This window comes from Etheostoma spectabile, chromosome 1, assembly GCF_008692095.1.
Source record: "Etheostoma spectabile isolate EspeVRDwgs_2016 chromosome 1, UIUC_Espe_1.0, whole genome shotgun sequence".
Classification (NCBI taxonomy): Eukaryota; Metazoa; Chordata; class Actinopteri; order Perciformes; family Percidae; genus Etheostoma; species Etheostoma spectabile.
The window spans coordinates 7,232,428-7,258,678 of NC_045733.1; the positions used below are offsets into that span (position 1 = coordinate 7,232,428).

Consider the following 26,251-nt stretch of genomic DNA (forward strand, 5'->3'; position numbering starts at 1 on the left):
CAATGAGTTCACTGTACTAAAATGGCCCCCACAGTCACCAGATCTCCACCCAATAGAGCATCTTTGGGATGTGGTGGAACGGGAGCTTCGTGCCCTGGATGTGCATCCCACAAATCTCCATCAACTGCAAGATGCTATCCTATCAATATGGGCCAACATTTCTAAAGAATACTTTCAGCACCTTGTTGAATCAATGCCACGTAGAATTAAGGCAGTTCTGAAGGCGAAAAGGGGGTCAAACACAGTATTAGTATTGTGTTCCTAATAATCCTGTAGGTGACTGTTTAAGCTTTCTCAAAGAGGAACGTCTTAAGCCTATTCTTAAATGTGGGGACGGTGTCTGCCTCCTGAACCCAAACTGGAACCTGGTTTCAAAGGAGAGGAGCCTGATAGCTGAACACTCTGGCTCCCGTTCTACTTTTAGAGACTCTAGGAACCACAAGTCACCCTGCATTCTGGGAGTGCAGTGCTCTGGTGGGGTTGTAAGGTGCTGTGTGCTATTACGATAAGATAGTACCTGACCATGAAAAGCTTTGTAGGTGAGAAGAAGGATTTTAAATTCTATTTTGGATTTTACAGGAAGCCAATGCAGAGAAGCTAAAACAGGAGTGATATGATCTCTTTTCCTGGTTCCTGTCAGAACACGTGCTGCAGCATTCTGGATCAGCTGTAGAGTCTTTATGGACTTTTTCAAGCAGCTTGATAATAAAGAATTGCAGTTATCCAGCCTAGAAATAACAAATGCATGGACTAGTTTTTCTGCATCAGTTTTAGACAGGATATTCCTGATTTTTGCAATGTTAGGTAGGTGAAAAGGCGATCCTTGAAATTTGCTTAATGTGAGAATTAAACGACACGTCCTGATCAAAGATAACTCCAAGATTCCTCACAGTGGTGCTGGAGGCCAGGGTGATGCCATCCAGAGTAACTATCTCTTTGGATAATGCGTCACGGAGGTGCTTGGGCTCCAGAAAAATAACTTTGAGTGAGTTTTAACATTAGAAAATTACAGGTCATCCAGGTTTTAACATCCTGAAGGGACATTTAAAGTTTAGCTAACTGATTAGTTTCATCTGGCTTGATTGATAGATATAATTGAGTATCATCTGCATAACAATGAAAGTTTATGGAGTATTTCCTGATAATATTGCCTAAAGGAAGCATATATAAAGTGAACAGGATTGGACCAAGCACAGATCCTTGTGGGACTCTACGACTAACTTTGGCGTGCGTGGTGTATTCATCGTTAACATGTAAAAACTGAGACAGATCTGATAAATTAGACTTAAACAAGCTTAGAGCAGTTCCTTTAATGCCAATTAAATGTCCCAGTCTCTGTAATAGGATATGATGGTCAATCAGTTGCAGATCACAGTCTGTTTAGACTGGAATTTATAACTTTACAAAGTTTCTCTACACCCAATCTGAATGAAGGCCTGCTTGAACACTTCCCTTTTCCCTCCCGTTTGAATTTTGCCAGATTTGTTCAGTCAATTGGTGCCTTTATGTCCGCTAGGAAATATTTTATCCCTGAACTGAGCGGTAAGGAATAACCTAAAGATGTGATTAAGAAGAGAGGGAAAATGATGGAAGACAGAAGCCATGACAGCAAATTCCATTGTTTGATGTATTTTGTTAATTCACATTATGTCTATGGATCAAGTAATCTTGCTTCACTATAAAGCATATAACCAAGTTGACACTAAATTAAACAGAAGTGTTGGTTAAGCAAACAAACATGAATGCCACTGGTCAGTCCATCATTCAAAGTAATTTAATGCACACTGTTTTTATAACACTGTAGCACTGTGGCAGCTCAGTAATTGGACTCTGCAGTGTCTTTAGATGGTGTGAATATTTGTCATGACATGTTGCATGGATTTTGTTTTTCCATCACTGCCTCCATCTCATGTTTATTTAAAACCACCATATGAATACATTGATACATTACCATTAATTAAGAGGCAAATTTCAAATCAAAAGCACTAAGATAACTATTTTCTTCCTACACATTGGTGCCCCAGTTGACCAGCCAAACTGAATGGATGGTGTCTTTTGTTATTAAGGTAGTTAGTTGCCTGCGTCTAAGGAGGTTATGCTAGCTGTCCTGCTTTTGTTTGTTTGTCTGTTTGTTTGTTGCAACAAAACCACATGTGAAATTCATTTGGATATGCTAAATATATTTCACAGGTGAAATGTTTGAAAACTACATGTTTTGATTTCATCACTTTATAAAACATGTTAAATTGAAGAATGTGAAATTTCACATGTAATTTTAGACATTTCACGTTTTTAGCTGATATCATGTATCGCATAAGATAAGATAAGACAGGATACAGCTTTGGTTGAAACAGTACAACAAACAACAGAAATTACTACAGATAAGTATAGAAAGTAACACAAATAAATAAGAGGTAAAAAACAAATAGAATGGAATAACAAATTGAAACTATGCAAGAGTATTTGGAAACAATGACAGTCTAAGGGAGCGGTGCTAAAAAAGTGACACTGGTGTAATTAATAGCAGCAGAGTCAACAGGTTGATGTAGACAGCACACCAGAATAGAATATAATGCAATGTAACATATTAACATAATATAGGTAGGTAGATAGATAGATAGATGTATAGATAGATAGATAGATAGATAGATAGATAGATAGATAGATAGATAGATACATAGATTCATAGATAGATAGACAGACTTTATTAATCCCAAACTGGAAAATTACTGTGTTATAGTATCATATAGTAACTACATTATGATATAGTTATGGAAATTCAACATAGTACATGGTGCAGTAGTGTAGTAATATAGTATAGAAGAATAACAGAAAATACAGTATAATAAAACAATATAAGAGTGTATAGCAGTACTTGTACATAAGAAATGTACACATTAATGTATTAATAATTAAATCCAAAAATGTAATATGCATGATTCTAAAATTGACTATTCTGCAAAATGAGTACTGTTTTTTTCATTGATTTGTTTGAAGATTATTTCTACATTGTAGAATAGCTACTTTTACTTAAACGATCTGAGTACTTCTTCCACCACTGGTTAAACTACCCAGAAGTATATAAAGTAATTAAAATTAGCTCTACCTTTACCAGCTGCATCATTAAACATAAACTTAAATGTACATAATAATGCATCACCAATTATAATCCAGTTATATTTGATTCTAAAATGGGCCATTCTGCATAATAAGTAGTTAACTGTAGGTGCTTTTAGTGTATTTGAAGCCGATACTTTTGTACTTTTGATTGTAACTGAGTATTTCTACACTGTAGTAGGCCTATTGCTGAATTGCTGAGCAGATCTGAATACTTCTTCCACCACTGTCTGTGAGGGACTTTGTTCTGTATTGATAACTGTAGCTGGGTCGATGCTGTTGTGGGCTTCAGGACTGTGGCGTTGTAAAATCTGATCTTCGTGGTGTCCCTGAAGGCGTCATTTCTCGGGATGTTTTGTTTGTACCCTCCCTGTGTCCCTGCTGCTGCCCGCTGCCCAGGCTGGCTGCTGGGCTCGGGATGACGCCACCTCTCGCTCCGCCCCGGCGCAAACTCGCTCTTTGCGTTCATTTCATTCCTCTTCTCATTCCGAGCATTCTTCGCATCTCCGTCAGTGCGCGATTCACCTACACCTTCCTGGCTGGTCCAGAAACACCAGAATAACTTGACATAGTATTAAAAAAATACCCCATAACATCCCATTTGTCAAAAAGGGGACATTTTTTTTTATATGAGATATCAATAACGAGGTAAGTTGCAATGGTAGTTGCAGGTATCCAAACTGGTTGTAGACTTCTGTTCGTTGGGTTTTAGTTGACGCATTTGTAAATATTAAACAGTTTATTATAAAATGTCGGCTTATTTAGGTGTTTACTATTTATCCCATGGCGTAAAGTAACGTTAGGTCGTCTTTTACCATCGCTGAGATAGATGGCCGATTCTGGTCGCTGTTTGCAACAGGGTGCTCACTTTGAACACACTGTTGTAGCCCATGGCTTTGACATGGCAGCGAAAATCTTTGACATTTTTCACATTTTTTAAAAGAAGCCCTATCATACGCCCCTCTAAAAAGCTCCAGAGGCCGTGTTGTCCTGTGTCAGATCCCCAGAAAGTCCCCGCGGGATTCGGAATGAACTAAAAAAAAACAGACCGCAAGAATAACGATTTTTTTGGACAAGATGACGGTTGAAAACGTTGCTGTTTTCCTCCGTAGTTTGCTCAGCCGGCGGGAGTTGTTGGAGATTTCACCGGAGCATTTTCGGACCACCTCGAAGAAGAAAACACGGTGGAGAGACTTGTTGCTTCAACGCGTTTTAGCGGTGCTTTTTTAATCGCCATTGAAGTTTTGTGTAAGTACATTTTTTAACGTTTGTTAACGTTACTTCTCTCTGCAGCGTGTGTGCTCCATGTTGTTAATTTAACGTTACTGTAACTGTAAAAGAAACCGAGTGAACCGGAGGGAAAGGCTTGTGTGGTGGATTAAAGCTCCTCTGTGTCTCTCCCTGAGTACCCGAAAACTGACGTTACTACTTAAGGGAAAAAAACAATGCAGTATCTTGTATTTTTCTATAGGTTTTGCGTTACGTTGGCTGTTTAAAATAATATAAAAGTGGCCTGCTTGAGCTAGCTAAACCCTTTGGATATCGATTAAGAAGGAAAATAGCTTAAATTGAGGTTTATGCAGTTCTTTGGGGTTTCCTTCATTGTTTCCCTTTTCCTTCCTCTAGTTTGGGAAATACCTGCTCAGCTAAAACCGATCTCCCCTCCAACTGTATGCCAGCTGTGTGTGTGTGTGTGTGTGTGTTGTGTGTGTGTGTGTGTGTGTGTGTGTGTGTGTGTGTGTGTGTGTGTCACAAAGTTGTAGGCTACAATGATTTCATCCCATATCTTTTTGTGGACTCTGGGAAATTACACAAGCTATTATGCAAAGAGAGGGATCCGAATGAGGCCAAAAGCTTTCATTAGCAACAGTAAAGTTGGCTTTAAAAGTGGGTGTACACCCTATTGCACAAAACACTGAAGGATCTCCTCTTTGTGCCAGACTTTGGTTAGTCTGCATTTGTTTTTACCCTTGACACTTTTTTGTGTATTTGCTGCTTTAAATGGCCAGATTTGGTTTGCTTTGAGCAAACAGCCCAGTCAGGTCATCAGGCCTCAGTTGTTTACACAGCTCAGATATGCTGTTGGTGATTCCATCAAGGTGTCAATATACTTCATTAATTTAGCTAAGAATTATGTAATAATCTCATTCACTCTCTTGTGAGCTCTCCAATAGTTTTTTAGTATCTCAATCAGCTGTCTAGTCACACATCTTGTGGCTTCAGTTGCCATCGCTTCTCAAAAAAACAAAAACAAAACTAGATTGTTAAAGTTGCTGTTTTGTATTATAATAAGCTTAACAGAGGAAGTGACACAACTGAACAATGGGAAAAAGAAAAAAGACCTGCACAAGCTTGAACAAGAAAAAAATCAATTTTTCATCCCTACTTCATCACTACAACTACTACTACTACTACTACTACTCATTAATAGTAACGAGTTAACATTACCACAGGTTTTTGTCTGCAGCACCTACAGCCTCCCAATATTTTGTTTTTATTGTCAAAGAAGCTGGTTATGGCCAGATGCCTTTTCTTACTGTTCAGGGCTGTTAATCATTTTACCTAACTTGTTACGAGACAAAAATACGTTGAAAAGACATTGAGAATTGTAGAAAATGTTAATTAACATGAAAGGGCTGTTATCATTTTCAGGAAACAGTCTGAATGTAGTCAGGTGGAACCCCGGACATGTCACGTTGTAAATCTGCTTGCTTGGAAGAAAAAATTAGGGGTAGAAATGGATGCTTTGTTTTTAGATTATGCAACCAGTGGACCTGTTGGACTGAAGCCTGCATAACATTTGTGAATAGGATGTTGTCTTTGTTTAACTGAATGAGGCTTTACCTCTGAAACTAGGAGTTACTAAACTTCCCCTGGTTTTTGATGGAGCATAGTGCAGCACATTAAGCATTGCCTGTAGTTTGTTAAAGAGACTACAACAAACATATGTTCACAGCTGATGACACTGAGCCTTTGTCTGTCTGTATATAATTTAAAAAAAATAAAATAAACAACCCTTTACACTGACTTGTAAAATTAAAGTTGATTATTAATTAAATTATGATCTATGGTTATGAGCTGAAAAAGGGAAATTTAAGCAAATGCTGATAGTGGATATATTGCTTCACAGGCTACACAGGTAATGTGTAACTTTAATACATTGTTCAGGTTTTTTCTGCTTTGTTGAGGTTCAGTGTTAGGCAAGTTACTTTTAAAAGTAATTTAGTTAAAGTTACAGTTACTTCTTCCAAAAAGTAACTAAATTAGATACTCAGTTACAAATTATAAAAGTAACTAGTTACTTCAGAAAGTAACTAGAGTAATACTTTCATGTACATTTTTAAATGCTCAAATGTGACCCCACCTCCACTCCTCTTTTAACGGAACATAAAATACATGTAGATGTTCAATTATTTACGATGAATCTGAATATTTTAATGAAATGGACACTTAATACAATACATTATTAACAGAAACTGTACACAAATCTAAACTCTTAGATGTTGCTGTGTGACAAAGTGAGACTAGCCTCCAATCAGATGCCATGTATGTAGATATTATGTCTAGTGGATCGATAGAAATAACAACATAGATGTTTTGGAACTTTTGACATTTATTGCCCCTCAACAGGCCACACATGGGCAAAATTAAATAATGCTCGTTAAGCACTATAGCAAAAATAAATAACAAATATATACTCTCTTTGTAGTGCAAATAACGTAAGTGGCCTGATGTATATCCTGTGTGTGTATGTGTGTGTGTGTGTGTGTGTGTGTGTGTGTGTGGACAGCGATTAGCTTTGTAGCGAGTAGCCGCTCTAGAGTCATAGTGCCTATGTTTTCTGACCACGGTGGGAAATCTTTAGCAGGAAAAGTTACCCCTCTCCTAGATTTCATAACGCCATACCTGTCTCTCGTTGACTGACTTGCTTGTGTTGTTCGTTGTGTGTACGACTATGCGTGTTTATGAACACCCTCCCAACTCTACCTCAGATTGGCTTACCATGAAATTGTCAGCATTTATGCGCTTGTCTTGTGCACGGCCCACTAACCAAGGAAGAAAAAAACTCTTTGCCTCTCGGGTCAGAAATCAAGTTGGTCTGATGAAAAAAACAGCTTCAATTATAGTAACGTGCCAAATCTTTCGGCAGTAATGGTAACGTCGTTATTAAGATGGGAAGAGTAATTAGATTACTCGTTACTGGAAAAAGTAACACTGTTATTTTATAACGCTGCTATTCCCATCACTGTTAAGGTCTGAGGAATAAAACTACAGAAAGTGTAGTCTATTTGTTATGAAGTGTGGACAGTAATGTGCTTTTGTGAAGCACAGAGTGGGCTGTATTACTTCTTGGAGTCAAATGACTCGCTTCTTTACTTTGGTTGTCCATACTGTTCGAGGGTTGTCGGCTTTTAGAAAACCATATTTTTGGCCAGACTCCTCACCTATACATTTTTATGGAGGCCTAATTAAATTATAGCTCTTACCAGGTTTATGCAATGACAAATAATTTTGTGAAGTCTTTGCATACAATAATGACATTTGTAGATATACTTAGTATAGTGTAGATAATGAAGACTGCTGTCTGTTTGGAACACCTCACCCGCACTGACAACAACAACACACGGAAATACTAAACTATCAGTGACACTAAAATCTCAAAATGCCACTAAATAAAACAGTTCCTTTAGCCACTACAATGACAGTCATTAGCTTACATTTTAGGATAACCACAAATGGTTCATGACTGTATTTAATTTAAGCACATTAAGAGATGCACTCTGTGTGTGAGGATTATGACCTTCTGCTGGAGAGAAGCACCTGTGTTGTCCGTGCTCCATGCAACAGGTGCTTTAGAGCACTGATGTATTTATTTTCTTAGGATGGCATTTCATTTCAATTCCACAAAAATTAGTTTGAAATTTACGGTTTTGAGTCTTACTGGAGTTCTGATGCAAACAGAGGTATAGGCTACATTTGAATATGCGTTTTATACAAAAGTCTTTGAATCAAAATGGTGACAAATTTCATTTCAGGTAATTGCTTTCAGGTTATTACAATTTTAACACACTGTAATGTTGAATAGCGTTTTTTTTCTGCACGAGAATGCAGTATATGTGTGAACAGATGAGGCTTTATTTCTCTGTCTTGGTATTTGGTTTGTGGGTTGCATCTTTGTTTACACTTATTACTTACTTGTTAGTTGTTATGTGTTACTGTCAACAGTTAAAAGTTTTGGTAGTTCCCAGTTTTTACATTTTTTCTGTACAGGACCATACATTCATTAACATGATATTGATGTTAGAAATAAAGGCTGCACTTGACTGAAAATACAAACGTACGTGAAACAAGGCATGTTTTTTCTACTTGTAGTACAGGGCCTGTGAAATTCCTCAATGGAATGTAAACTCATTATGGGTCCCACACTTTAATTGAAATAATAATACATAATATATTTTTTTTGTTATGAAAATGCTGGGCTGGAAAAAGATCTGTGATCTGTAATTGAATCCGGACACAGAGTCATTATTTGTGTAATCAGATGTGATATGTGCCAGGGGTAGAATCCCGTCAAAACATCAGTGTTCTCCGCGGTCAAACCAGGCTTTAAAAAGAGGACACTCCTGCAGGCTTCCAGACTGTGTGTGTGCCCTGAGGTAAACCCTGGTCTAGAAAGGGAATTTTAGAGTATACGCTGCTGCTCAGCAGTTTGAGCAGGGCCCACTGAGGCCAGCGGAGAGTGCCACCAAAAAGGAAAAGCTGGCTCAAAGCCACTGACGTCATCTTAGTAAATCTGCTTCAGTACTGCAGCCATAAAATGACTGCCAGCTACCGAATGCACTTTGGCCCTGTCAACCACCTTAGTAAGTGCAACACAGTTTTTTTTTCTCCTTGTGCATACTTATAGAAGACGGGCTGTGTTTAAGTCTACTCCCATTTTGCTCCAGTTGTAACAGACTTTGCCTAATAATCCAAAAGAAACAAGTCATGTTTGAGCCTTTCTAGTTTTACACAAGCGCTAGCATTCCACTGACTGCCATTCATTTTGGTGCCACTTTAACAGCGAATATCTTTACATCTGAAGTATTTAAAAACTTTAGTTGTCCATTGTTTATTTCTATAGAAACACGACAATGTATAAAAGGCTCCAATACCTTGTACCTCACTATATGGCTCTGCAGCAGACCTTTTTGTAAAAAAAGGCTAACGGTTGTGTCATAACATCATAACATCATATGTCGCATAGTGGAGAAATTACCGTATTGTCAGGAGAAGCAGTTTAGCTGTTTAGGTTTAATTACTAATATTAACTAGCATGTTAGTCAGCAATAATTAGCCTGTGCCTATGTTATCTCCTAACTTATACCTACGATCTCCGTCGCTGCAAGATTTGGAATAATTGAGATTTCTCTTGGCACAGCTACCAGAAGACTTACAACGTTCAGACAGGTTGCTCATGTAACATCCACGTCGTCAAGCTCAGTTGGAGGCTGGGCAGTAACGCTCAGAACTCACCATAAAAGTGCTTCTAATATCCTTCACTGGTCTCCCGCCAGAACAACGGGATCTGTTGGTCCATTTCTTTAGCTGTCTATTGTTTTATATGAAGCACCAAATGATTGAGCTGCTCTGACCCTTTGAAGGCTTACCACTTTTATTACAGACATATAATTTTTACCATATGGTGGTCTCCTTCATTTTTGGAAAAAGACATTTGGACGGCATACTCTCTTAACCGCTCATAATTGGTGTGTAGTTCCCTCAGAAGTTATTAAGTTGCTAGGACATGTATTTTTTTCTATCTATTCCTATTTGGAATGAAAAGACTAATACATGAGCTGCCTCATGATCACACAGATGAAAAGCAATATGTACTCCATGAATCATTAGATGAGTCAGTTTCTGTAACCACTATAAACATTTTGAGTTCTTAACCACAATGCAGCAAGAAATCTCTGCTTCAACAACTTCCTTTCTCAGTGCTGGCCATAGGAGCGGTAGTGGTGTTCAGCTTTCCACTAGTGAAAGGAAGCCCATAGGACAAAGGCACACAGTCACTTCATTTACTGAAACTGTGTATAATTTGTGGCTTGTATTCAAATGTGGGTTATTCAGTTTCCCTGGCACCGTATTCCGTTGCTTGTAATACATTTCCACAAGACCTTTCATCAATGGTCGCTGTATTGTTATCATGGCTGACACAGATCAGGCAGGCTCTCTCTCTGCCCTAAAGGTGCCCTGGATTCAGTGGAGGCACAGATAGACTGGAGGGTAAGCTCCCAACATTAATATGCAGGCTGTACCCAGTAAATTAGTTTGGAATCCAAGCTAGGACACAGCAATGGAAAGCTCTATCCAAACTTTTTCTCTCTGTTTAATAGAACCAAATAGTAGACATTTCCAACAAGGAGTCTTGTTGGTTTATAATTACATCATCAACAAAGATTAGCTGTGCTGTCAACAAACAATACATGCTTCAATATTCTCTTTTGTTTTTTTTACAGCGTTTTTTATCAAATTAAAAGATAAGTTGCAGATATTCTTTATTTTTGTTATTGTCACCAAAAAGCATCAAGAAAACAAAACCAAAGGTGCGTCAGTCCATATTGATTTCCTATCTGTGGCCCTCAGTCCATTTGTTCCTATTAAAGACATAAAGCTTCAGGTCACAAATATATATTTTATATAATATACATATATATATATATATTTTTCTTTTAGGCTAAATAGTTTTCTAAAACACCTTGGCACTGTAATTTTAAGGAAACATTCCCTAAACAGGTGCACATAGAGCATTTGGGGACTATTTTCAGCTGCTGATTAATACACATTTGGTGCTCTTGTTAATATTTAAATCAGCAGAATGGTGTATGTGAGATTTACAGTGCCCATGTTTATAGTAATAAAGGTCGTAAATGTCACCCAGTGCAATGGCGAGGCTCATTTATGTTTTTAATAGTTTTTGTACAACAATAGAGTTTTATGGCACAGAGGGATACGTTTTATTAGGCTTAGCTACACGGACAACGATTAGTTCATTGTTGGTTTTGGTATTTTCATGGTATTTGTTGACGATAAGAAAAATCTAGAAAATTGCCAAATGCATTCTTTAAACACTGTGAATGCTATCTTTATGATATAGTTTCAATCTTCCACATGTTCAGATGTTTTGATTGTTTTTCAGAAGCTTTGTAATCTAGCCTGGAAATGCAGAGCTGAAACAATGATAGAACGGCGTAATTTTAATAAATAATATGTAGATTAGATAGGTAGTTTTTATTGGATTTTTATACATTTTATGTGACTTGTGCTGGTATAATTTTTTATTTGTGTAAGTGACGGTGTTTTATTTTTGTTTATCTTGATTGTCAAGACTTGGGAGAACAATTTTCAAAAGCCAAAAGTCATTCTTGTCGTGTGTGATGAATACATTTCTGGGAGATTCAATTTCCTTTAGTTTTTTATTTTGTCTTTAAAGTCATATAAGAATTTATACATTCATGTGAAAACCCTGCGGCATCCATATCCTGATACCCCAAGTTGTCTTGAAATACTTTTTTGTCTATAACTTGTTTGTGCCTTACAGGGTTGAGGTTATACAAGTGTTATTACACAAGGAAACCAGGCGATCGAAAGATTTGAAGAAAAAAAAATGGCTTAGATCCCAGAGGCTTAACAACTACCTGCTTAGTGTCTTAACCTTGGATCCTTATTTCTCAATATCCACAGAGTGGCCAAAATTAATTTAGCTTTAGTTTGGCTTATGCTTTTTGTGATCATGTCACTACCCTAGTGTAGTGGGGTGTGTCTGAATAGGGTGGCTTTAATACCACTAAGTCACATGTTTTGATTATTTCTTACATAGCGGATGTTGTCTTCTTTCAATGCCAAACAGTTGACATAGAAAATGGCCAAGTATTTTCAAACTGTACATGGCCAAAAAGGTGCAGACAATTAAATTGAATTTTCTTAACATCTATGTAACTGGTAAGATAGGTCAGATTTGGGATTTTTGTCCTATGAACAATACATTCCTTTACCTGTTGGGTGTCATATCGACATTACTGATGATGATATCGCAAAGATATTTATGTGCTAATATATTCTTAATGCACCCATAGGCATCCCTAAAATAAAGTCACAGTATACATAATTGGTAAATTGTATAAAAAAACAACACATCTCGGAGGCTGTTTTATGACAAATGAATCCAGTGTGACATGCAGGAGTTGCCAAAAGAAAAAAGAGAGAGAGGAAAAGAGGAATGTGGAGAGACAGGGAGGAAAGAAGTATATAAGGGGATAAATGATGGCTAGAGAGGAAGAAGAAGAATATGAAAAAGAAAAGAGATGAAAGTCGCTGTGAATTGGCAGAGCCAAATGCAAATTGTGGCCTTCATGTTCGTCATCACTGTTATTTTTTCATGCCCATCCGCACGCGTCCTGAATGAGCCAGCGGCCAGCTCTCGGTCTGCTCTGCTCTCATAACTGTCAGGAGATCCTTTATCTGACGGACCTTTATTTACAGCTTTAATTTCCTGAGCTTTATGTGTTCCGCTCGCACTCCACACCACGGTGACATGGGTGTATTCTGTCTGGAATGCACTGCAAGTTTTTGATAGGAAAATGTCTTCTGAGCTTTCATTACATTTTGTGATTGAATGGTGAATTGTATTTACAAATATATATATATATATTTTAGTATTACTGGCATGACAGGGATGTATCCTCAGAAGGAGAAATGCTTGTGTCTTTGATTTAAAGTCCATTTTGCCTTTGTTGTTCAGAGTGGAGGGCCTTTAGCCAACGTATCTGATGTTGTCCAGGTCGTGTTGTTGCTACCTTTTTCTCAGTCTGAGTCAGGTAAAGAGGGCTGCTTTGACAGAACCTGTAAATCAATCCTATTCTCTAGCAAACAAAGATTGATCCCACAGTGGCCTGATGGTTGCTGGGCGGTGGGATCCAGGCCCCAGATTTGAGTGGAATGATATCAGACAGATTCACGGCATCTCAGCCTGCAGGTTCAAAGAGGCATGAAATAAACACTAAGCCATAGCCAATATCAGAGGCATGGTAGCCTCTCCATTGGACCTGCGGAAATTGGTATTGAAAACCTTGTTTATTCATTCATCTGTACTCCTAACATGTAGATTTATTCATGAAACCTAATAGAAAGTACAATACAGAATCAATGTTTTTGACCTGACATTCTTTCGGGAAATGGGACATATTTTTGACATGACTGCGATAATTAAAAATGTCCCTGCCATTTACCACATTTTCTTTTCTGCAATTCAATTGGTTAATTGTGTGCTCCAAAATGTATATTCTTTAAATCAAAGACGACGGCTCAAAACTGTTCAGTTGGTTTTTATTTATTGCAAGCCTGATTTACTGCATGCCTGAACTTAACCTTGTGTGGTAAAGCTTTGTAAATAGTATGGTATTTCCATTGATTTTTGATTAATTCTAATGTTTGCCATGTAAAAAAAAATCTCAAGGTCTTTAAAATACCTGCCATCAAAGACGTTATTCCATGAACTGAGGTAATTAATTAGTTTTAATAACTTAAAAGTGAATGGAATTTTAGTCAATGCAAATGTTCATAGTTGGTTGTGTTGCTTAAAATGGAATATTTTTGACATTGCTGTTATAATAATGAAAAGGCCAGGATATGTCTTTACAACTATCTGAAAATGTTGAATTTTGAAATCACATGGTAATTATAGTTTTACACACTGTGGCCTTAACTACTGTGGGCCATTATGGGGTGCACAAAAGTCATTCACAGAATCATTATTGCTCCTCTGAGATAACGACACAAAAGAACTCCACATGGAAAATTACATTTGAGACCTCATCTGTTATTTCATTACCTTGCTCTGTCTGATGGGTGAAATGGGTTCTCTTAATTTAAGGAGCTGGATTCCAGCTTGGTGAGTGGTTTATGTAATCTCACAGTAAGTGTAATTTCCCATAATGCCATGTCACAGCTACTACTCTGCTTAGCTACCACACTTACTTATTGCATTGCAGGCCATCTCCACCCTGCATCTCACAAATAAGACCATTTCTATGGTGAACACCCTGCAAAGACAGAAGTATGCAATTATCTGTAAGCCACAAGTGTTTCTTTGGGTGACATTCATACCTTCTTTTAAAGGACATAATTAGTCCACAGATTCTACGGCACTAAGAGACCGTCTTCATTGACAACTCTGCCACGTTACCCACATGTTGCATACAGTAAAAGCATCCATTTGATGTCACAGGATACTCAAAAAATCTATTTGGGATGGGCATGACTATTATCCTGTATTATTTCAGTATTTGTATGACAACAACAAACCCCATCTTCATTTGACATGAGAAGGTATAGATAATTCAATAGCTCAATATATGTCTGTTTACTGATACTGGTATGTAATAGAAAAAGTATGCACTCACTATTTTATGTGCACATCTAAATACCTCTACCCCACATCCTCTTCCTCCTTCACTGCAAACACTTATTCATTATTCCACTATAGCCCACATTGATAATAATTAACATTTTATAGACAACTTTGTCGTTTTTGACAGTGCAGCATCTATGAACAAGAGTTGAATGAATGAAAAAGGGTAGAATTATAATTCCACAGGTCATCCAAACAATAGATATCTTGGACCCACAAACACTAAATAGGAACTGATTCTGCAGTACAAAATATACTGAGTAAATTGTCAATTCATAATAAATGAATAGAAATAATGTTAATGCGTAGCTTTACATAACCTTTTGTAGGATTGTATAACTACCTAATAACTAGAACTCATTATCTTGCTCAAATCTTTAAATAATATAAGTTAACTAGTAATGCTTAAATCCTTCAATAAATTATTTATGGCTGCTACATTGAATTCATATTTTAATATGTTAATATAAATGATAAGTTTGCACATTCTCCAAACATGTTATTTGCTGCAACCAAGCTAAAGGTTAATGAAGTTAATTTTAGTGCATACTATGTTAGCATTTGAAATTCTTTTGAAAATGATTTCCCAAAGTTTTCCCTTAATACTTAAACACCAACTCACTATCTCCATGAACCTTTAACACAGCCAATGTTAACCTAGTGTGCCGAACTGGATGCACATTCTCTGCTTTACACATATACACATGTGGCCTGCACACAAAAAGCAAAAGTGTGTTTCATTTATACCATCATTGCGTAGTTGGCGCTTTGTGGGTTGATTCTAATGGTTTGTGTGTACCGTATTGATGCAAAGACATTTTTGAAAAGAGGTTAAAGGGGTTTTGCAAGAAGTGTTTGCTTTTGCCAAAGATGTAATGTTTTGCTGGTGTGGATAAAAGATTTGTGGTTTGTGTGTAGAGTGTCAGATAGTGCCTAAGCAATACAAAAATAAATAAATAACTGTACGAAAGGATCAGGATAAAGACCGTGACAGAAAATGTGTTGTTTTTCAATTCAGGAAACATTACTCAGATGACAAAGACGCAGATGGTAAAAAGGTAAAATCAACATAGCAAACTTTTGAGATCTTTTGAGACTTTGCACTGCTTGAATAAAATGTTTGCGATTGTATTTCAGAAATCTTATAAAATGTCAGTAAATCTTTCTAGATGGAAATGTGCATGAATCCTATGCCTGGACTTCTGGATGACCTGGAGGAAAGAGTAGATGCAAGGTTACATGGGACACACAGCTGGGTAGTTCTTGGCCAAAATCTAAAAGTAATTGTTTTAGAACCTCTGTGGCTTTTATTACTTAACTTGTGCGTGAAACTTCAAATTAATCTTGAAAGCCTCAATCCCCTAGGGTCTTAAGGCCCTGACACACCAAGCAGATGCCAAAGAACTAGCGGGGACTCGTATACCGCGCAAAAACTAACGGTGCGTTCCATTTGTACTCGGAAGTCAGAATTTCCGAGTTCCAATTTGGAAACTTCAAATGGAATCCTGCGGTAACCCGAGCTAAATCCAAGCTGGATGCTCAATGTGTCCGCAGCAGTGAGTAACATAAAGGTTTTTAGCATTTTTTTCTTATTTGTGTGTGCTAGTACGATAGCTTGCTTGCTAAGGGGCTCAGTTGTTTAGCATTAACCACGGTGCGGGAGAGAGAAGTTTAACGTTATGGTTTTTAATGTAAATGTTTATTTTGTAATGTGTAGGTATGTAGATCTTTTAAAAAACATGTTTATGGGCGCCTGGGTGGCTTACCTGAAAGGGCGCGTGCCAATGTGGAGCGGCTTGGTCCTCGGCTTTGCAGGTTCGGCACTGGCCTGCTGCCCTTTGCTCAATGTTGTTCCCCCTCTCTCTCCCATTTCAAGTCTAAGTTGTCCTGTCGGAAATAAAGGCCTAAAATGCCCAAAAAAGAATCTTAAAAAAAAAGAAGACATGTTTATGTTGAAATTAATGAACCTACACATTGTACATTTTCCATATTATGTACATTATGTGCAAAAATAGATATACCAATTGTTCAAACCTGTGGTTTTTTAGAAGTCACATTTGAACGCCGTTTTCTGTGTGCGCTCTTTCCTCTCCACCGTTTTTCAATCAGATTTCCTCACGCCACAAAAACTAGAATGAAGATATGACGGTCGCTCAAGGCCCTGACACAACAAGTTGATTGTCGCCTTCCGTCTACGTTTTGGCTGACAATCTCCTTAGTGTTTCAGGCCCTTTAGGGATTGTGGCCCTGCCTTGGTACCCAATCAGGTGCACTTGAATCACTACCCCCACCGTGTCTGAGATTATTGTTACGCATTGGGAAGTTATATGACCAGTGTTTTCCATACATAGGTTATACTACAGTTAGATTGATATCTGCCCAGGTAGATAAAATCCGTATTACATTTTTTTTTACAATCAACAATGTGATTTTATAGCACACAGACCAGCGGCTGCCGTGACGGCGCGTGCTGCATACATGACACTGCATCAGCAAATCACTTCAGGCTCAGAGGCTATCGTTAACGTTAGTAGTAGCATGCTGCTTGTGGTGTTGTGGCTTTCCGTGGAATTAACTGTGTAATAAACTGTAGAAATGCAGTGGCCGCGCTGCTCAGAAAGCCTCCCAGACGTCAGAAATCAAGTCTGGTTGTTCACCCACTGTATGAATGAACAAGAATGAACTTTGGAAAACCTTAGTGTTACATGATTTAACAGGAGTTAGTAGGAGACATGTGCACGGTGTTTAGATTTAAAATAACATATTCATTTTTGTATGGATTTTAGTATTGTTTTAAGGTTAAGTTAATTCATGTAACATTTTGGCTCCGGGTAATGGTAATTAGGTATATATTCTACTGAACCATCAAATTTATTTGACAAACCAACCAGATATAATTTACAAAGCACATCATAGGCTACACTTTATCTTTATCTGTATAATCTTCTAGTCTGGTTTGTTTTAATATGTCAATATTTATTTATTTATAAATTATTTATATAATTATTAGTAGTTATGTTGTCATTTTCTCAACAAAAAGTTCATAAACCATTGTTTGACTAGTCTCTTACTGAACCCAGCCATCATACGCTGCACTGTCAAATCCTGCGCTACCCACCTCAACAAGTAAATTTTCAACCTGTGGGAAACACTGAGGACGATACACAAATCTAACAATCTTTGCTTTGAAGAGATTTTGGTAGAAGCTGAGTTGAAAAATCCAATGCTGTCAGGTTTATTGTGTTATTTGTGCTGGTTGACATGTTTAGGTTCACCTCAAACACATCTGATCACATTTTAGAGAAAAGCTCTCTGGAGACACACTGTTTATTGGGTAATTTTTGTAGAAGAGAATTATTAATGTTCATCTGTAGCAGAGTTATTTGATACATGCTCAGTGATCTAGCCGATTTGACATTCTTGACCTTTTTCTTCCCTCTCTGAATGCTCTGCTCAGATTTTTGTTTTGGCAAAATGAGAATATCGAGGTGTTGCATAGCCATTATGGCCATGGCCCTTATTGATAGGATAATAGTAGTTGAGGTTTAATAATGAATTGCATTTACTTTAATAGTAAAAAAAAAAGTATATTTACTTGGATATAAGTATATTTTAGCTGTCATATTTGTTTTTTCCTTGGGTTGTTTTAATAAAGGTATGGGAATGAGTTTGTGCTCAAGAATGTTTTAGTAGACTAGACATTATAAAGCTTTATTGAAACCTATTGGCAGCAACTCTAGAGAAAAAATATTTGTGCAAAGTCATGGCATTTTTAACATTACTTTAGCTTTTTACAAATCTCAGTAAATCAATGTTTGGACTTAATGAGGACAAAAAACAAATATTTCCTTTAGAACCCCATCTTGCTGTGAAAATGTAAGATGGAAGTGATTACTAGCACAGTTCATCACTTGGTTGGGATGAGAGGAGCACATCTAGAAAGAGTCCCATCCTGTTAGTGGTTGAAATAGGAATTTTTCCCCCTCCCTCAGTTTGTGAGTTAGTTCTGCTGTGTCAGCAGTCGGCACACAAAAACGGGTTTCAGTAAAAGCTCTTTCCACTCTGTGGGAGTTTTTCCCCCCAACAGCTTGCTCCCATCCCCCCTTTCCCCCTCATGAACTGACATGCTGGAAGAAACATATGCCACTATTCCCACTTCCTGACAGCTTGTGCTGCTTGAATGGGATCTTGCTCAGGGAGGAAGCAAAAAAGAGAGAACCCTCAGTGAATTGTTAGCAAAGGAAGTAAAACATAAAAACATTTTTGATCGTGAATCAAGGCGGTGGCAATTCACAAACTGAGATTTTTTTATATTGAAAGTCCAATCTGTTTTTGTGTTTGTCTTGAACTATAGACTGTAGATTAAAAGTCACTCTAACGTCTATTCGACATGTTACTAGACTCAGAAACATTTGACAAAGCTCATTGCCTAATATACAAGAATGTACTTATTGTGTTTATCTGAAAAAAATGGATGTGATGAATAAAATAACACTTCAGGTTGCACATAGTTAGTGAAGCAGGAGCAGTTACGATATAGACAGCTGATTTGGACAATGAGAAACCCATCTGAAATGAGCCTCGTGTATACAGCCTTTCAGAGAATTCCCTCTTGAGTGTACTCACGAATGTCTTATCCACTTGTTGCTCTGCATATTCACTCTTGGATCTGGTCAGAACTTGTCTTTCAGACAATGCCTGCCTTCATTGTATCCCTCCAAGTTTACATATGTGTTCAGTTGCTGTGCCTCAGAGAAAGCTTTTTCAAACATTTAGTCCCCTGCATGCATTATTTATTTACCCACAATTAAGACAGGTTTGTCTTACATGGTTTGAGTTTACCAGTTTGTTTACGGTTTTCTTTTTCCTTGCATGGACACATTCAAGATGCTAGTCTGCTCTTCAGTATTTGCAAGAAAATCTGACAAAAACAAAAACTGGCAAGCTCCCAGAGAAAAATTGTATTCCCATTTATAGTTTGATAGCACTAATTCTGCAGTTGAAGGAGAATTCCAGTCAACATCTAGCTCTGTTGTTTGGCCTTACTGAAACAGTAAAATCCAATTGAATTTCATGAATATCGACACAAAGTTTGTAAGTTTGATCTCATCGGAAGTTCCCCTAATCGGTGAACATGTGTTATTTTTTCGACAGGGACAGCTGCACACTGTTGCACATCCCGGTGTTGGAATCCCCTACAGTGAAATACAGTCACATTTTACACCATTTATCTGTCAGCATTTTAACCATGTTAAAGCCAGCTACAAGTTAACATCGGCTAACAGGAGGCTAACATTACCCGCTGCCAAGTGTAACGTTAGTGTTAACTAGTGTGACATGCAGCAATGTTTCTGTTACCTCTAACATCTGTTTTGGAGCACCAGAGAACAGCGCAGGTATTTACTGTAAGTGGCACCGAAATGAGGCATCAAAATCCACGTTTCTGGTAGGCCTGCACAATTTGGGGGAAAATCTGAATCACGATTTATTTGATTATAGTTTTTTTCATTAGTTTTCATTTTTATTTTGTTTTTGACTTTTTGTTTTCAAATTCAGTTTAGTTGTAAGTAGTTTTCAAATCGGGTTTGCTAGTTTAGTTTTTATTTTTTGAAAATGCTTAGTTTTATTTGAACTTTTATTAGTTTTAGTCTTTTTTGTAATATGGGTATATTTGTCGGGGGATTTGAAAAGTTCAGAAAAAGTATTGTGTAATAATAGCAAAAACATACAATTTTACAAATATGTATTTACAATAACACCACTAACACCAGTACATAAAATGTACTTATGATGATGAGCACAGATATGTAAACAGTCAACACAAGACGCCGCAGTAAGTGCAGAATGTGTTTGACATGTTCCAGGAGAAAAACCTAAATAGCCAACCAACTAAAGAAGACAGACATCAACAGGTGTTTTGAACTTTGGGTTGAGTAAAGCAGCGACCTTTTTGAAGTCAATCAACTCACACAGTTGTGTAGACAGTCCAGTATTAATCCACATATTAACCCATGTTCCCTCCCGCTTTTGGTGTTCCTGCGTATTTACTAACCAGCTATCGGGTCGCCGGTGAAAACCCGCCTGTAGTATTCTCTGTCCTGCTGTTGTCTCCGTCATGCTGCTGATGGACTATGTTTTTTGTTGTGTTCAATTGTACATGGAATGTCGGAATTTCTGGGTTCTTGTCCGAAACCATACACGACACTGGAAATGTCACGGTCGGATATGTTATTTGCTCTATGAAAAGACATGGACAAAGACAAAAACTAAGGACATGTACTCGATAATTTTAACCAAACCAAACATAGTTTTTTTTGGCACCTATAGCACATTGCGCATCACCACAAGCTTGTAAACACACACGCTTTGCTGGGGCAGGCCTAGCATTGATGAAGATGTAGTGTGTAAAAGTCACTTCCCAACAAATGTGGGAAACTGCTGTTTTATGTTACTTGACATGAACGCGTTCTGCTCAAGATGCTGTCACTGCATATTGATGCAGTCCTCAGTTTATTAGCTACAGATTCACCAACTAGCTTGTTGGTCTTGTCAATAGCCGCTGGTGAGATGAGACTTTCTCCAGCTGTGTGAGCAGCTTGGTAAGATGCACAAAGGGGCCGGTTCTTGGATTGAGCCACATCTGTAAATGGTAGTTTTCTTGTGATGCCTGTAGGTCTCCAGCCTTTTTTTCTAAGAAAAGCTCCTATGGCTTCACTGTTTGGCTTGAGTGTCTGGTTTCTATATGGCGTCATGGTTTGCGACTGTGGCTGACTGGTGACGTGAGCCACAAATCTTCTTTTTTTCAACACAGTCTTGCTGAACATGAATGTTTTTGAAGAAACATTTTTTTTCACAATCACAGAGTTGCACACATTTACACCTGGAAGCTGCCAACTACAACCACAGTTTCACCGGTTGTGGGGAGAATCGAATGCTGCTCTTTTATTTCCCCACCCAGATTTATCACTCTAGGAATTCATTTTAGGTGGACAATTTTGATGGGGTAGCTACTTGTTACAGCTTGTTAAAATATATAAAGCTAAGAGCAACTGAATGAGTGTTAATTTCAATTGGTCCTTCTGAAATAATATATTTCAGATTATATATATATAAGGTTATTATAGTTAAGCATTTTTCAGTGTTTTTTTTTAAACTTTTTTTTAAAATTCAGTTTAGTTTTAATTTGTTTTTAAAGCGGGTTTGCTAATTTAGTTTAGTTTTTGAAAATGCTTAGATTTAGTTTTTAGTAGTTGTAGTGTTAGTTTTAGTCTTTTTTGTAAAACGGGTTATTTGTCAGGGGCAAGATTCAAAAAGGTCAGAAATATTGTGTAATAATAACTCAACAAAAACATCATACAATTTTAGAAATATGTATTGACAATGTATTCACCAATAACGCCAACACATAAAATGCACATGTGTAAGCGACGTGGGCCAGGAAAAGACCTAACAGTCAACAGACTAAAGAAGACAGACATCAACAGGTGTTTTGAACTTTGGTTTGAGTAAAGTGAACTTTTCAAAGTTAATCGACTCACACATTTTGTGTACACAACCCAGCATCAATACACATATTAACCGCCGTTTCCTCCGGCTTTTGGTGTTCCTGCATATTTACTAACTAGCAGCTATTAGGTCGTTGGTGAAAGTACGTCTTTAGTGGACTCTGTTCTACGGTTGTCTCCGTCATGCTGTCGGCCCTGTACCCATACATCCATGCCCTGTACCGGGGTTAGCTTCTGTTTCGGGGAAGGAGGCTTTGCATTCTCCTTTACTTTGTTAAGGTAAGCTAGGTTAGCCTTTTTGTGCACGCTTCTCAAATGTACTTTCAATTTGTGGGACTTTTTCCTGTTAACAAATTGTCAATATATTTTACCACTTTCCACTGCAAGGCACTTGCTTTTATCTGACGCAGTCATTATCCAATAGGACTCTGCTGCTTTCTTCTGACTTTCGGTACCGCCATGATGCCAGGCAAGGGGCCTGGACTGTGTTGTGTTCATCTTGACACAGAATGTCGGAATTTCTGGGTTCCCAGTCGGAAACTATATATGTCTATGGCATAGACTGCATAAAACAGGTCTATGGTCAGAAATGTCAACTCTAAAAGATATCATGTTATTTGCATTATGAAAGACATTGACAAAGATGAAAACTAAAAACATTTACTATTTATTTTATTTTTGTTAGTTTTGCAAACAGACATCATTTTTTTGTAATGACTTGTTTTTAGTTCTCAGTTAACGTAAATGTTTTTCCCACCTAGTTTGTTTTTGTTAACGATTATAACATTGGTGTTTAGTGGACTCACCTCATCAGTCAGCCATGGGGTGCATTTCTCATCATAGTCCGAAGCATTTCTCTGATAATAAGTTTTAAACGTAACCATTTACTCTGTTTCCTGTCACTTAATTAAAAGAAAGTGCCACATGTCCATGATAGATAATTGATAAAACCCATGACATCTATTGTAAATCATGTCAACAGCATTCTAGGTCATGTCTAAGCTTGTGTAGCTGCTTCGGCTCCATATGGTGGTCTTAACAGTGTGTTCTATGGTTTGTTTAGGAAGCAGATTTCTATTGTTGAAAGTAAACTTTTTTTTTTTTTCCAGGTCTCTCCCTAGTCTGCTCCAGGCTTTAGCTTGGAGAGCCCAACCGCCACGATTGATCCCAGCAGCTGGAGCGGCAGCGAGAGCCCTGCCGAGGACATGGAGAGGATGAGCGACTCGGCAGACAAGCCCATGGACAATGATGCTGAGGGGGTGTGGAGCCCTGATATTGAACAGAGCTTCCAGGAGGCCCTGGCCATCTATCCTCCTTGTGGACGCAGGAAGATCATTCTCTCTGATGAGGGAAAGATGTATGGTAAGTACAGATGTGTGTAAGTTTTACCCAAGCGTTATCTGTGTAGTTGGTGAAAACTGAGGGAGCTTAAAGGAATAGTTTGACATTTAGTGGGGAAAACATTTATTTGTTTTCTTGCTCAGAGCTAGATGAAAAGATAGATACCACTCATGTCACAACCAGCAGCTGGTTAGCTTAGCTTGGCATAAAGACTGGAAGCAGATGGAAAAAGCTAGCCTAGCTTTGATCAAACAAAATCTGCCTATTGGCACCTCTAAAGCGCACTAATTGACATGTTTTATCTCATTTGTTTAATCCATACAAAAAGATTAAAAAAAGAGATAAAACGTAAAATGACAAGTTGTGGTTTTACAGGTGGTTGTGTGTGGGACATTTGTTTTACTGCTGGCTGTCGTTTCATATTTAACAGTAAAACATGAGAGTGGAAACGAGCCATTTAAATTGTAGCAAAAAAATGAATGAGCGTACACTCTCAACTATTCTACATTTTAACGTTAAAAAGTAAAAAAGCATAAATACATGGCTGTGGTCAGCAGTGTAATATCATAAGATGTCAGATGTGATGTTGACCATACAGACACTATTTTGGTTGACAGAAGTGCAAGTTTATAAGTAACACAGCATGAACTTTTAGTCAGTAGCAGATGGCACTGCAGCTGCCACCAGCTGTGCCCCCTCTCCTCCCTCCATTTCCCCCATTCCTGGCTGGGTGATGTCATGGAAAGAGGGAATATTTTCTCTCTGTGGTGTTGGACCGTCTCACAGCCAGTCAGTCAGTGTCAAGTGACAGCAGAAAGCCCCTCAGAGCATTCGCTTGCAGCTGTCATGTGACCCGCTCTGGCCAAACGAAATGTAAATTCTAAGAGTTGCAGTGAAACCTCTCAGCTGCCACTACAAAGATGTGGGCTTAGACAACAGGACCCTCCCCACTTTCTCTTCCTCCAATTCCCTCGTCCCCACACAGAGCGAGGCTGCCAGAGAAGCTGTCCCTCTGCTGTGGATTAAAGCATGACAGTTTTTTTCTAAAGTCATAAATGAGCAGTGCTAAGTGCAAGCTTCGCTGTTACTCAGTGGACATCCTCAATATGATGCAAATGTCCAGCTTTCTGGTAGACTTGGACATTAATATTGTTAAATATTCTTTTGGAAAAAAAAGTTTTGGAGCAAGTAGAAACTTAAATGTAAGTTTTAGGTGCTTCTCTTTAAAATCGGACACTCAAATTAGATAGATAAATTAGAATTATTGTAACTTGCATTTGTTTAAAGTAAACTAAGGCAAAAGACATCCCACTGAAATCTACCATTTACAAACTGGAACATTCAAAGATTGTTGCTTCAAAAAGATTCCAAACCCCAATAACAAACCCAAAGAAATCTTTAGTTTCTATGGTGTTGAATCTACCTTAAAATCTGCTGAAGAGACAACTGTAGTGTTGATTAGAGTGTGGTCCTGCCAGATGTGCTCAGTATCTGGTTACACATTGTCTCACTAGTAGGAGAATCACTAAGCTGTCTTTCCTAGCGTTTATGATGAAACAGTTTGACAAGAGTAAAATTATGCTTGTACATGTGTACAAACTGAAAAGACACAGTCAGGGAAAGCTAATTCATGGTTTCATGTTGGAAAATGATGACAATACTGCTGAAAGGGTTCAGCTGTGTTTTTATGTGTGTTTTTTTTTTTTTTTTTAGATAAAAGACAGAAATGTTTGTTTGTTTTGCTTGTTACAGAAGACAGATTGGTATCAGTCTGATGTATGGGTGCTTTTTATGTGGACAGGGCTTGTTATTCAGCCCTCCAACTGTTGCTGCATCCCAGTGCCACTCCCATCATGCTATGAACTGTGAAAATCTCCTAAAGCTAGGAAGGCGTTAAAAGTGCCATGGGTCTTTAGAGCACAATATAAAATTAGAGCAGGAACAATAAAATGTATGCATGGTGTTATGGTCTTTAGAACTATTATCATCTGTATCAGGACAATCTGTGCTGAGTACTGATTGCTAGAAATGTTTTGTAGCCATTATCCATCAATTACAGACAATAAAGCCTAAACTGTAGGGAGTGGCCAGCTGTATGGATTACCTCTGTGTTAAACATATCTCAGTGTTGTGAATCTTTTGAGGAATGCTTGGAATGTGACTCAGTTCCTCTTTTTCTTTTATTCCATATTATTGCCATCTTCTTGCATGTCCTGTTCAGTACAAATGGTTTTATTTTTCCTGTTTAATCCTAAAGTACCTGCTTGCAAGGATGAAAAATGTAACGTCTTCCCCACTCTCACTGTGGCATGTGATTGATCAAATGCATAAGAATATTTTAAAACTAAACATCACTATTCAGTATTTCATTGTGCAAAATACATTTTGTTGTGCAAGGCATTCCTGACATAGGATAAAATTTGTGCATTTCAATGCTCAGTGTCGTAGATTTAAGTATTTTGCTTCATCTGAGGCTCCGTGTATAACCGGTGAGCCAATTAAAATCTCACACCTATCCTGGTGCTTGACTATAAGATATATTTTTGTTAGGAAAAAAAGCAGTCAAATGTACAAAGACAGCTTTACTATTTAGAGAACTCAGTTGGAAAAATATAATACTGGAGACCACCTTGCAATGCCAAATTGGGCCCTAAGTGTAAAGTGAGGGGTCACGGTCCCTTTCCTACTCCCCACCCCCTACTTCCGGTGCCCTAGCTCAGGCCACACCTGTCTCCCAACTGTGCTTCATTTTGATCTCAACTACACACCTGTAAAGTTACATTACTGTACCTTGCACGGTTGCAAAGCTATCAAAGTGACAAAATAGCACAGT

At 37.9% G+C, this 26,251-nt stretch overlaps 1 protein-coding gene across 3 annotated transcripts in view; it reads left to right on the forward strand.

The window, feature by feature from the left end:
* The first annotated feature begins 3,504 nt into the window (after positions 1 to 3,504).
* Positions 3,505 to 26,251, forward strand: part of tead1b (TEA domain family member 1b) — a 62,357-nt gene continuing 39,610 nt past the window's right edge. The window contains exons 1-3 of one of the 3 annotated variants that reach the window (XM_032513351.1): positions 3,505 to 3,765; positions 4,230 to 4,365; positions 23,187 to 23,439. In XM_032513351.1, the coding sequence (XP_032369242.1) occupies positions 23,283 to 23,439 (157 nt within the window). In that variant the 5' untranslated portion in view covers positions 3,505 to 3,765; positions 4,230 to 4,365; positions 23,187 to 23,282. Of the gene's footprint in view, positions 3,766 to 4,229; positions 4,366 to 23,186; positions 23,440 to 26,251 lie in introns of those variants that run through there. The other 2 variants (XM_032513357.1, XM_032513365.1) reach the window with 2 other exon arrangements.